General features: G+C 33.3%; 1 protein-coding gene across 1 annotated transcript; it reads right to left on the bottom strand.

The window, feature by feature from the left end:
- Positions 1 to 1410: 1410 nt before the first annotated feature.
- Positions 1411 to 8580, bottom strand: LOC122516566 (mediator of RNA polymerase II transcription subunit 15-like). The gene is made up of 7 exons (XM_043634477.1): positions 8090 to 8580; positions 7361 to 7994; positions 6721 to 7275; positions 5660 to 5785; positions 2968 to 3100; positions 1780 to 1942; positions 1411 to 1504 (listed from the first exon to the last, which is right to left on the bottom strand). The coding sequence occupies exons 1-7, from the start codon at positions 8578 to 8580 to the stop codon at positions 1411 to 1413; spliced, it is 2196 nt and encodes a 731-aa protein (XP_043490412.1).
- Between the last annotated feature and the right edge of the window lie 4971 nt (positions 8581 to 13551).

Here is a 13551-nt window from a genome sequence, read left to right as displayed (position 1 = left end):
TTGTATTATATAATTGGAACATTACTCATAGTTATTAAATTATTGCGCTTACATTTGATATTTATTTTTTCTTTCAAGATGTTCAACTTGTATACTTTAATTTTCTTCTTATGTAAAAAAAGAAAGAAGACTAATTTGTAATAAACTTTCATAATTCTTGTAATTTTGCTTTTCAATAATGTCGCGGCGGACATCAGGTTACCGAATATTTTATACGCGATGGAAATGATTTGTATTTTATATATTCGGGATTTAAAATAAATTTATTTATAATTTCTTGTACTTCTTTACGTTCACGTTCTTACACACTTAGCACACAAATATATTATATATTACTCTTTGGGTAAAATTTAAAGAATACATTTTGTATTTTATTACGTCATCATGCAGAGTTCTATTTACAAGAGACGCCTATTTGTTCAAAAATACACGAACTAATAAAGTTGAATTATGATAAAGTAAATTAAAAGTTTAACATAAAATTCAATCGTTCTTCGTCTATAGATATTTTGTTTTTTTTCTTTTTTCTCTTCTTTCCAATTTTGGATTTTTCTTAATAATGAATTTGCTATTGAGACATAATTATAATGAAAAAAGCAGATTCCAATGGAAACGCTTTGTACAACGTATCAACCGTATTTGATTTTAGGTTGAAAAAAAGAGGAAAAAAATAGAAAACAATAAAGACATGCGTCTAAAAATTGCATATCTCATGCAACTAGATTTCATTAAAAATAATCACGAGAATATAAGAATTGCTAGTAAATCGTACATACATATATTATACATACACGCAAAGCTAAGTAAATACTAACGTACATACTTTACTTAACATTCTATGTTTATCACCGAGCGTACCGCGCGAAGAAATTTTGACGTCGATACTTAAAAATATGGTTCTAACACCTGTTATCGATAGAAATAAATTTACTATGTTCTCAATCAGTAACATTGTAAATTTATTATATTAAATTATAAAACTCTGCGATTTAATATATTTTCATCTTGTCAATATCGTCATTAGATCAAGTTTAGTATAGATGTCAATATCTTTAATCTATTATAATTGTTATGATACAGCTAGGTGATTAAGCTAAATAATGCATACATCGATTTATTACACTGCACTGAAATTAAAACGTATCGCAAGCGATTATCCGTTTTCCCTATAGAAAATATTTCTTCATTAATCAATTTGCGTTATATTTTAATTGTATTTAATGAATTTTCTTTAACAAAAGTCCATTTCTTTAAGTAAGAAAGTTTTCCTTCTCATTTTTGAGCCTTTCTTTATCACCGTCACGGAGCCAACGAAAATGCTCCGACGTTAAACATTTCCTACGTATATGATATACGTTTAGTTTCTTCTCTAATAAATCTATTACATAAGATCAAAATGAAAAAACAATTCTACGATCTCTCAGCATGGGCCGTTGTCGTTGAAGTTATGACCGAGACCAGGTCACCGTTGGGCTGACTAGTGATTGGTTCTAGTGGTGGCACGCTGCAACACGTCCAATAAAAATTCATTAGTTATAGCATACTACAAAAATACATACTTAAATGCGTACATCAAATTCTTAAAAAGAAAACAATGCAAAAAAAACCAAAATCGTTCAACAATTGGATTCACTCGGACGATGCAAAGTAGAAAAAAAAATAACACTTTGTTTAATTCAAACGATTGCCTATTTTTCTTTTTTTAGATCTTCATAAATCTTTAATCGAACTTAATATATTTCAAGAAGAGATTACGCGTAATGAGGGTTGCTCACTTACGTAAGGGTAGTTTGACGATTCAATACGGCGACAGTAGGTAATGTGAGGGGCGAATGTGCATGCCCTAATTGTGCCGTTGTTGGTGTACCTACAGGAAGACAATGTTCTTCTACCCCTTCACCCCCACCCCCGCTTGCAAACATGTTCAACTGCAACGAGTCCACTGCAATATTAACAAACAAAACAAAAGATTGATCGATAAGACTTTCAACATTTTTGTAATTTATCTCATTATTTTGTTCTTTCTTCTCTTTTTTCTTTTATTATTGATTATCATCTTAAAAGTTATTATTTCATTGTTAATAATAATAATAATAATATTTATAATGATAATGATCATTAAATTATCAATGACGAATCTAAGATGTAATTTTATTTTCTATTACAATTGTACCATTATTTCGAAAAAAATACATATATACGTATTTTGTATTCATTTAAAAATATTCATCTTTATAAAAAACATATTGCCAATAGATTACAATTCGAAGTGGAAATGAGACAAAAAGAGAAATAAAAAGAAAAATAGTAATAACTCTTTCTCTCTTTCCCTCCGTATGTTTCTTTCCCTCGATCGACATTTCAAGAAAAATCACTTATCGTTATCTTATATGCCGATCATGAATCCGAGAGAGAAAGGGAAATAGTGCGATTTATTTTACGCGATCGCTGCAATGAAATTCGCATTACATCCGTGCATTTTTCTAACTGCTACATAGAAATATGTTGTGTACTTTAAGATAATAAATCGTAGTCGCGCAAGATAGCTCGATTTATTTTTCGATTGAACAGTAAAGGAAAAATAAAAGAAAAAATAAAAGAAACAAATAGAAAAAGATTTTTGTTTTCCAACGAACGCGAGAAGAAGAAAATAAAAATAAAAGGCAAACCGAACATTTGTTTACATTCTTGTATAAGGTAGATACTTTCTTTTTATTGCCTGTAGGTACACCTAATCGAACGATTTTTCAAACACATATTAAACAATAAACGTGTTGACGTGTAAAAAAAGGAGGTAAGGAAATAGAGAAACGAAGAAAGGACGATAAAGAAGAAGAAAAAAAAATAAAATTTCAAAAGAAATTTTAATTCTATTTGGGTAGTTCTTCTTTTTTCTTTTTTTTTCTTGTTCTTGTTCTTGCCAATAAATCGTAACGAAATAATGTAACTTGCTCACCAGAGACTCACCGAGTAAGCTGGACTTAATCTCGGTCTTGATACCGCTCGGTCCAGGAAGATTCCCACTTACACCCGAATGATTCTTTGGTTTCCTCTTTCGCGTTTGTATTCCTTCCTTTTTCATGCTCAACGGCCTGTTTACCTGTAATTTTTATTTACTTTACGTATCACTTAATATAGAATAAAAAACAAGAAAATAAGAATAATATGAAACAAAAGAAGAGGAAAAAAAATATAATGATATATATATATATTAATTTATTATAATATATTTATTACATATTTATAATAATAATTTATTTAAGGAAGGCGCGTGCATATTATTTTTATTGAAATATATAATAATAGGAAAATTATTTAACGTAAATCTAATGTAAACTGAAGAAATGAAAAAAGACGTGGCAACAAAAAATAAGATAATAATGAATTAGATAAATAATTATTGGAATTATCATGTTCTAAAAATTCTTATAATTAACGTTAAATTAATTTTTGTAGTAATTGAAATAATTATTGTAGGATTCGTGAAAAAATTGGGCCGCTGGACCGATTGAACCGGAACTTAAACCTATAGGTCTGACGTTTTCAAGGCCCATGGTCAATTTCCTCACGAATGTTTATTTTATTTGATATAGAGGCTACTAAATCTCGCATTATTATAATTTAAAAATAATGTCGATGATTCAAAAACTATTGCTAATAGCATCGAAATTCTAAGCATACTCGTAAACAATATTACAAAGTGCAGTTATTAAACAACGCTTATGCTATTGCATTATTGTTCGGAAAAGTCTTAAATCTTTCCAAATGTAAACTTCGATCAATTTGCTTTAACGATATCAAAGATTTTTTCGTGGTATATAAGTATGATGACAAAATAAAATTTTAAAAAAGAAATAATAATAATAACAATAATAGAAATACAGGTAAATTATTATTTGCGTTGTTGAAGTAATTTTTTTAAGAATCGAAAATTAAACCCTCCCTCTCCCCCCCCCCTTTCACGCCAACAAAAAAAAGAAAAAAGATCTATCGATGATAATCTGATGACTCTCCGCGTTTTCAAGGAAAGAACGTTACAAAAACAATTCAGCCGGTTCTCTTATCGTAACTGAACGATCGACAAAAATTTCGTGATAAGAGCTAGCTGACCAATCGCAACGAGATTAATGTTAATTAAAAATGATTTACACTGTGCTGTCCAAGTGCCGTAAAGTGTCGCATCTATCTCGAAAGGGTAAACTACAAAAAAGAAAAAAAAACTTCTTCGCCGAAGCGATGACGATCGCGAATCAATAGAAAATGATTGTGCAACGACTTAAACTATTTCACCTTTTTTTTTTTCTAATTACCTTCGAATGAAGAACTTACAATTCTTTTTTTTCCTTTTTATTTTCTTCGCGATTTCATTCGATTTTTCATCAATCAACTCTTAACTCCCTTTTTTTTCTTCTATTTATCATTCAAATGAATTCCAAGGTAAGATAATACATCGATGCAATTTCCCAAGTTAAGTAATTTTAACAAGACCGATAAGATCAAAAATCAATCGACATAGAATTGTTTGAACTTCTTCGAGTGATTTTGTTGTAACACGTTATCAATAAGTATTATATATGCATCAACATATCATATTTATATACTTGCTGAACAATTTATATCTTTTTTTTTTAGTTTTTAAACTACAATTGAATTACAAGTTTTATAAACAACGCATGCGAGTAGACAGATAAAAAGATATAGAAATAAAAAAAAGAATGGACGTAAAAGTAATCTTTTTCGATATCGTTTGGGTACTCGCTTCCAGGAGTAGAACGAGAGGAGCAGAAACCGGAGATGACTTGTTTATTTTGCGTGTGCTAGCTTTGCGCCTCCTTATATACTGCTGTCAACCCACGCAAGAAGAAGGGTCTTGCGTGCAAAGAGAAAGAGAGAGAGAGAGAGAGAGAGAGGAAAGAATGAAAAGAGAGAAGAAGGGAAATAAAAAGAAAAAGAGATGACACATTGTTAAAGTACACAGGACCATATAACTGCCGCGAAAGAAAGAGAGAAAGAGAGAGAGAGAGAGAGAGAGAAAGAGATTCGACCTCCTTTATTTGCTGCCTTTACTGCATTTGCTTTAACCCGCGTCTTTTATTGTTCCGCGTCAACGTTTCTATATTTTTTTTATACTTCGCCCGATATCAGCCTATTTGCTTCACATTCTTACGTAAAAACGATCACAACGAGACGATCTCAGTTATCCACCTTATGTGGGTGCGTTCGTGTATGCGTGTGCTATTCCTTTAAAATTAAGTATAAATAGATCTAATTAATCCAAATGATTTGTTGAAAAATAAAATATCTATCGATCATTTATTTAATTGAAAAAGTGAAAAAAAAAAAGAAAAACCGGAAAGATTATTACTTTGACATTACTTGAAAATGGTATGTTAAACGAAGTTTCGCCTAAAATTCTTTGTAAGAAGATTTTTATAGAGACTTTCGTGTTTAATTAGTCAGCAATTGTGCAAACAATACGATCAATCGCGAATAAGTGCACCTCGAGTAAACATCTCGTTCTTTTCGTAAGTTTCGAGAAATACATAAATCGTTTCGTTTTTTTATAGAGATTATTATTTTCAAGATTTAGTTCTTAAATGAAATTTGAAGATAACGGTTAATAAGAATGAATTTTAAAATAGAATTATTTGATACTTACATTGTGTAGTTTGAAGTAAAGACCGCAGGCATTGCACACGGGTTCGCCGTTGTTGTTTCGTCGCCATAAAGTCGTGTTACTTGTTCTACAGTTTGCACATTGCACCCCTGTCCTTCTTACATTAGCCTGTAATATAAGAATGAAAATATTCTTATTGTTAATAAGACGATTATTTGAACGATGTATTTTAAAGGAAAATCTTAATGAGTCGCTTGACGTTCGAGATCACGAAAATAGGAGTGTGCTCCGGGTAAGGAAACTAGAGCAAACAACAGCCGCCGTGAGCTCCGAGAGTAGTTATTTGCTCGGTTAAAGATAACGAACGTCTTCTCACTGTCTTGGATCAACGCGAGGGACGACGCACACGTAAAGGAAAGCTACAAACATTATTTAATATTGAAGTCATGTGAGATGTACCACGGACAAGAACATTTATCAGCACAAACATTGCTGACCTCGTTTCGTCGATGGTCAAACTTTCTGTCCATTGATCGAACAGAGACAAAAAAAAACTTAAAAAAAAATTCAAGAAAGAAGAAGAAGAACTAGATCTCCTAATTTTTTCTCATTTGTTTCTACGATACCTAAAATTATCTCCGTGACTAATAGTAGACAATGATTCGCATGAATACTATACGATTGTAGCTTAAAACAAACGTACATATCATCTATGTTCAGTCAAAAGTTAATAACCACGTTTTTATCTTTATTTATGAGAAAATTACTTTATTAAATTAGCCATTACTTCATAAAAGGCGTTAATCAGTAGTGTGTGAAAGTATTAACAAAAAACATATTTTTCTCAAACCTGATACTTTCCATTAAAAATTTGTTTGACGAACAATAATTAGCATAAATGTTAATAAATGACTTTTGACTAAACATAGACAATATACTCATATCGCATTTAATTGAAGCAATTTTAACGATATTAAAAGAAAAGTTTAAGCTTTGTACGTGATTAGAGATTAGGAGAATTTTGTCTAAAGGAGACATAGACGTTTGTACACAAAGATTTAAAAATGTAACAACTATAAGATGAAGATTCGCACAATGTTTACCGGCACGACCGACTGTTTTGGCTTGCCGCATCTGATCGGTTGTCTGTTGGTGCCGTTCATCTTGCTGATAACACCACATACGTTGCAAATATAATGTCCGGTACCGTCGCGTTTCCAGAAGGGTGTCATGGTGCTGGCACAATTTAAGCAATCCTTTTGTTCGCTAGCGATCACGGCACCATCGAAGGATTCTTCTGCACCCGAAATGGTTTGCCAGGGGCCAGATAGACCATTTCCAGCAGTTGTTGCGACACTGTAACCACCACCCGAATAGAGTTGCATATTTGCAGCGTCGCTAACTATTGTTGTCACGTTGGGATAAGTTTGAACGTATTCAAGAGACGTTGGAGGTGAAGGTGTGCCACTGGTAGGCCAATATGGGTCGTTGCTAGGTTTAATGTACTGATAAGACGTAGCTGCGCTAGGTCCATAGAGAGTGACTTGAGATCCCGGAGAGCCTGGTTGTTCGTAATGAAGAGAGACTGTACGTGTCGAGCCTAAAGACGATGCTAATGTTGGGTCACCTTTGATGTAGGCGCTGTTGGGAGACTCGACCTGTTGAATAATAAAGATGTCATGTTGGCGTTTCAAGTTATATCATTACAGTAAATTTAATAAGAATGGAACATTAAATACTAACTTCGGCGCATCGGGGTCCAGGATGACTAGTAGGTGGGTAAGTGATAAAAAGTTCCGATGGCTTTGGATATGTATACGTTGGAGCTTGTTGAAAAGTTTCACTACCTGATATATATTGAGTATATTGAACCGTCTGCGAGGGTGGTATGGCGACGGTCTCGAGGGTTGTGTAGGTACTCGAAACTTTGATATTTTCCGTGGCAACGGCCACTTCGGTATCGTATTTGATCGTCGCAGCGACAGCTGCGTCGGAGTAACCAGAGGCAACTAATTGCTGTTGATGTTGATTCGTGCGTATGCCATCGATTGGCGGGGAATAAGTGGGTGTGGGTGAACTGAGCTGTACATTTCCTCCTGACTGGCTAACTATTCCTGACGTTTCATAATCCTCCGTAGTAGGAAGAGCTGGTGAGGTTTGATACCTCGGTGTACTATTGGCTGTGTTGCTGGCACTATGATTACTCTCACGAGGACTGTACCTATGATGCGTCGTTGTTTGTTGACCACGACGACTGTTGTCTTGTACTTGCAACGTGATCATATTATTCTCTCTCCTTAGTTCCTGATTCTCATTAGTGTAAGCATAAATACGGCCTACTTCATTCCTTTCCGTTGTTCCTCCCGTATTCTCATATCTTTATAAAGAAAAATCGCGAGAATGATGATATTTCAATAAAAGAAATTTACAAGACACTTTTTAATGATTAAGATTCATTATGATTATAAATACCTAGGTGATTGTTTAATAGTGAGAGTTATCGTTGAATCAGCACCATCGGAAACTTCAACGCTCCCATCCTGTCCATTTCTAGTCGCATAGACAACATGTTGTTGATCGTTACCATCTCTCTGCTGTTCTTCTGTATTATTCGCGTGAGAAATCTGCACATACTGTTGTTGTCCTTGCTGCTGCGTTTGCTGTTGTTGCTGCTCGTCTTGATATCCATGCTGATCTTGATCCGAGTGTTGATGTTGATGCATAGTTTGTTGAAGATTACTCGAAACAGCATTCGAATCCGGGGATTCAGCTTCAATCTCTGCTATACTTTCCGTAATATGTCCCGCAGTAGTGATCGTTCTAACGTGTCTCTTCGAAGTGATAACACTTTGCGGACTATCAGAGGGTTCTTCCGTGACATGTAATTGAGGGGAACTTTCGCCCGAATGATGCCCTTCCCACTCTATCTTTATGTCCTGTTTCACCAATGTCTCCTTCATCATATCCTATAACACCAAACACAGGCACACGCACACACACATATATAATACAAATACACGAATTTCGATGAATTCTTATTCATCTTATTACTTTTGAAATTATCAAAAATATCGATAGGTGATCGATGATACACACACAAAAATACAAATCTCGAGAAATATTTCGAAACTAAGTTAAAACGGGAAATCAAATGAATTAATACGTGCAAAGATATTAGTCATCCCCCTTAAACAGTGGTGGGAGTAAGAAATCTCGTTTGGGCACGCGACACCTTTAGTTAAGTTTGAAAAGGACAGAGATAGAATTAGAGAGTTTGTTGAACGATGACAGGACAGGTAAAATAAGATGAGTGGAGCGGGAAAGTTGACGAGGGCGGGCCGGGGAGAGGAAGGTAGAGCAACGTAGACACACCTCGTCCGTCTCCAGAAAAATGTTAGGAGACGTTCTATTTACAATGTACGCGTCACATTTCCGTTCGGAGATCCGTCAGATGTTAGTTTGACTTCCGGTTACGACGAGCACGCGACACGACTCCTCTTTCTTTGGCAAAGACGTCGCACGATTTCCGCCGGATCATCCACTCGTGTTGGACAAAATTCTACGAGACAACTTTCGACGATATTCTTTTTACGGAAAAGTTTGCCGAGATCGTTTGCGAAAAAAACGTTTTACGATCGCTTTCAAGTTGACCGAATTTTTAAACTGACTTTAAATGTCCTCTCGTTTATTTTGTTCTTTTTTATTTTTATTTTTCTTACACCGATTGAATTCGTGAAAGGCGAATGAATTTTTGTAGCGTATCCAAGTTCAAACAAATCGGAATTCAGGCTGAAATATGTTTCTCTATCTCTCTCTTTCTTTTCAACCTCTTCTCTATATTAAAATTAATAGTATTTTGGAGTAAGTATGGTGAGAAAATCGATAAATTATTATTCGAAATGAAAGTTATATAAGTATATCGATTTAACTAATTTAAATATAGTAAATATCAACGAAATAAATTTTGATATCATTATGATATGTCATATCAAATATTAGTTTGGAAAAATATCACTTTCCATATTAGATGAATAAAATTGTTGTCATTCATAATACAAATGATCGTATATCTTTATCATATTCTATCTCAATAACTATAATACTTTTCTTAAGAAAAAAGTAATCCTTTCTATCTACAATAAACTAACAATATTTACACTATTGTTATCCGCAAGCATTCGATACAATTATAAAAATCCTTTCAAGTTTATCGCTAACTGTAAAATGCAATTAACAAAAACAATCATTTCTTGAGATAAAAGAATGAGAAAGTAGACATTTTTCAAAATAAAAAGCAAACAAAATTACCTCAGCAGCTGTGTGTCGCATTTGTTCAACAGAATAGTTCGTACTTTTATAATAAATTTGTTTCTTCATGCACTAAACTACTTTAGTTTCTCTTTCTGTCTAATTATATATCTCACAAGTATACAAAAACATTCCACACGTACATCCACTTTCTCCGTGAGTACAAACTCGAAGTAAAAAAAAAGTAGAAAAATATTTAAAAGAATAATAATAAATGGTTGTCAAAACGACAGAGAGAAAATGAGGAAGGAAAGGAAGTGAGGAAGGAAGTGAGGAAGGAAGAAGCGACAGAAGAAGCAGAAGAAGAAGAAGAAGAAAGAACAAGAAAACGGGTGAAACGTTCGAGTCACCAAGTCGAACTGATGAGGAGAGCGAACTCGAGGTGCTGCACGAGGCGATATACGAAGTGCGAATGAGTTAGAAAGATACGAAAAGAAGGAAAGAAAGAGATAGAGTGAGAAAGAGAGAAAGAGTTTGAAGAGCTTTGGGGAATGTCAGTGGAAATATGACTTTTTTTATGCTCGACTACATTCGACTACAGCAATACTGTCTCTCCCGCTTTTTCCTTTTGTTTGATTCAGCAATGGCGGGTGTTAAGTATCCGTATGAAAAGGAGAGGAAGAGAAAGAGAGAGAGAGAAAGAGAGTTTATTGTGCAGTCTACCATTCGATTCGAGGGAAAGAGGGGAGAAAAGCGTTGCAACAGGCAGCGAAACGCTGGAGGAAGTAACTCGAGCAGTCGTTTGGGCGGACCCTCGCACCTCATTGGTCACTTCTCCGTCCGATATTATCCTTTCTGCGCCTGTTGTCTCTGTCCATGTACCATCGTAACACCACAATGCTTCGAACGAACGAACGCTTCGCGATCTTTATTCGTTCAATTGATCGATTGATCTCTTTTAATATATTATTATACTTATCTCTGATGAATTTCTTTTTTTCAACTGTTCTATGCTTGATCATTTTTGGGATAACTTAAGGATATCTAGAAATAAGATCTTGAGTAGGTAAAAAGAAAAGGAAAAAAAATAATTAATGATAGCAGAGAATCCAATTGAACGGAATTTTTTCAAATTTGAGGGAATTTTCAAACATAAACATTTATTGAATTTGTGGAAGTGTTTGGAAGTCTCTGTTCAAATAGTCCGACTAGGGAAAGTACCTGTATTTTCTTCGATGACGAAAATGAGTTTACTGAGAGACTAGATCGATAGGTAGGAAAGGATAGGTACCTCAGGTAGAGTGTATGGAAGAGAAAGATAGAAGATATATTAAAACGTTTATACGTGAAGGTGTGTGTGTTGCGTGTGTGTATTGGAAAGAGACAAGTATAGAGAAAATGGATAAGTTTAAATGAGAAAGAGAGAAATAGAAGATTGGAATGGAGGAACAGGGGGAGAAAAATCGATGGACAGGAAAAAAAGCAAGCAGAGGGATACACGCTTGTTTATTTTTCTTATCGAATATCCACGTTGAAGTTGGCAACGAACAAGATAAGGGAAGGGAAGGGCGATGAAATCGGAGTGAAGAACGAAGATGACGGCGATGACGACGATGTTAACGTTGACATCATGCCAGCCATCATTACTAAGCTCTATTTGCCATTTTTTATTTTCCTTCGATACAATTTTTGTATTTAGGGGATGATCGTCTCAAATTATTAATAATTAATTTTTATGCTTAATAAATGATTATATTTTGTTGTTAATATTATAGACGTGATTTATCGTTTAATCCATGCTATTAATCATAGGATTAATATTTAATCATTAAAATGATCGTTTTTCTACATTCATAATTTTACGTTTTCGATACTATATATCCGCTCACGTGTTTTATATTATAATTTAAATTAATTATCTATCTTTTTCTCTATTTGTATCTTTTCTAATTGGTGAAACACATGGCCTATGTAATTTAATAGAAGAATCAACGATAGATTCTTAAATGTAGCGATATTTTCTTTTCATTAATCGTTTCTTGCATAACACGAATTCGTTCCTGTATTGTTTTGTAACGAATCGATCTTCTTGGTCGATCGATCGATCAATCATCCAGGGACTCGATCGAGCCGCAGATAAAAAGTTAAAAATGCCTAAGGCTGACATGAGATAACGTTTAGATACGTAAGAATACAGAATTTTTATCTTGAAACTTTTCTGTAATAAAATAATATAAGTATATTAATTAAGAAAAAATAAAAAAAAATTAAAAAATTAAAATAAAATATGGAAACAACGGGTATGTTATGTATATTCCAAAATAAGATTTATATTTTGTAAAAAATTAATTTAATTAATCGATCTCAAGCAAACAATAAAATTTCGAGGAGAAAATGTTAAATGAACTTTACTTAAAAAGAAAACAAAAATAAAATAAACAGATAAGTATTACTTATATATCTACATAAATACGTATGTTCTTTGGAAAATTTTGTAACCTTTGCTCAAAAACATGAAATCAAATGAAAAGATGAATCGATACATTGACTGGAAGAATCGTTCTCACGTATTTGGTTCGTCGTTGATTCGGCGATACCGATGAATTCGTTGCGATAGAAATCATGAACATCGTAAGCTCGTTCTCGAACTAATATTTTGACTTGCTGATAAGAAAACGTAAGTACTTATAAGTAAGTGGCTAAGGGAAGAGTTTATGGCACGTATACCTTTTCTACGGTTACACGAATAAAGTAAAAAAAGAAGAAGAGAGAGAGAGAGAGAGAGAGAGAAAGAAGATGAACAAACATGATCAAAAAGATTTGAAAAATGTTGTCGCAAGAAACGATAAGGTGACCCGAATGACTACTTGAGAATTTTGCGAATTATTCTTTTCACTGAAATATTGTACGTTCTTCTCGATCATTATTACGAAGTTTTACTTGTATTTCCTATATCGTAAAAAATGAACGTTTCGAGAAGGATAATAAAAAATGAACAAATCGATCTATTGCAAAATACTAATATGATTCACACCACTTCACGCGATCTGTCTTTCACATGACGAAACGCAAAGGGATGATCATTGAAGTTTATTCAATAATTTTAGAAATAATAACCATTTGACAGGTAAAGGTATTTGTATCTTAATGATTACAATGCTAATTAATAAAATATTTAAGAACATTGATACGAAGAGAAGTTTCTTTCCACTTACAATTTCAAATAAAGACGAACGTTTCTGCGTTATATATATATATGTATATACCAACGTATAAGATCAGATAAGGGTTTTGTTCTTATCGTAAAAAACAAAATTAAGTGCGAACGTTGCCGATGACGAGTTTTCAGTAGAAATTTAATGACAAACGTTCGACACATCGACATTTACACGAATTGCATTTTTCCTCGAAGCAAAGACTCCACAGCCTTTTTTTTATAGACCTTTGTACAATATTAATCCTTCGAGTTTTTCAAAGAAACAGAAAACTAAAAAATATTTTTTATCGATCGAGAGAAAAAAATGTCAATAAGCAAATAATAAATTGGACGTGTTACCCTTGAAAAAACAAAATCCTCTTAAATTATAGTATTCTACCTTCATCAAAAAATAAATCAAAGATAATGCTAAATTCAAGCAAAAATCAAACTGGATCACTATCTTATAATTAACGAGAATACAAACAAC

This window comes from Polistes fuscatus, unplaced genomic scaffold (genome assembly GCF_010416935.1).
Source record: "Polistes fuscatus isolate 324 unplaced genomic scaffold, CU_Pfus_HIC Scaffold2, whole genome shotgun sequence".
In the NCBI taxonomy this organism is placed as follows: Eukaryota; Metazoa; Arthropoda; class Insecta; order Hymenoptera; family Vespidae; genus Polistes; species Polistes fuscatus.
This window is presented reverse-complemented; position numbering and strand designations above follow the sequence as displayed.

Coding starts and splice junctions, on each gene's coding strand:
- LOC122516566 (XM_043634477.1), bottom strand. CDS start 8,580: ATGATGAAGGAGACATTGGTGAAACAGGACATAAAGATAGAGTGGGAA. Junction 7,995..8,089: donor ACTATTAAACAATCACCTAG/GTATTTATAATC, acceptor TTCTTTATAAAG/ATATGAGAATACGGGAGGAA. Junction 1,505..1,779: donor AATCGTCAAACTACCCTTAC/GTAAGTGAGCAA, acceptor GACGTGTTGCAG/CGTGCCACCACTAGAACCAA.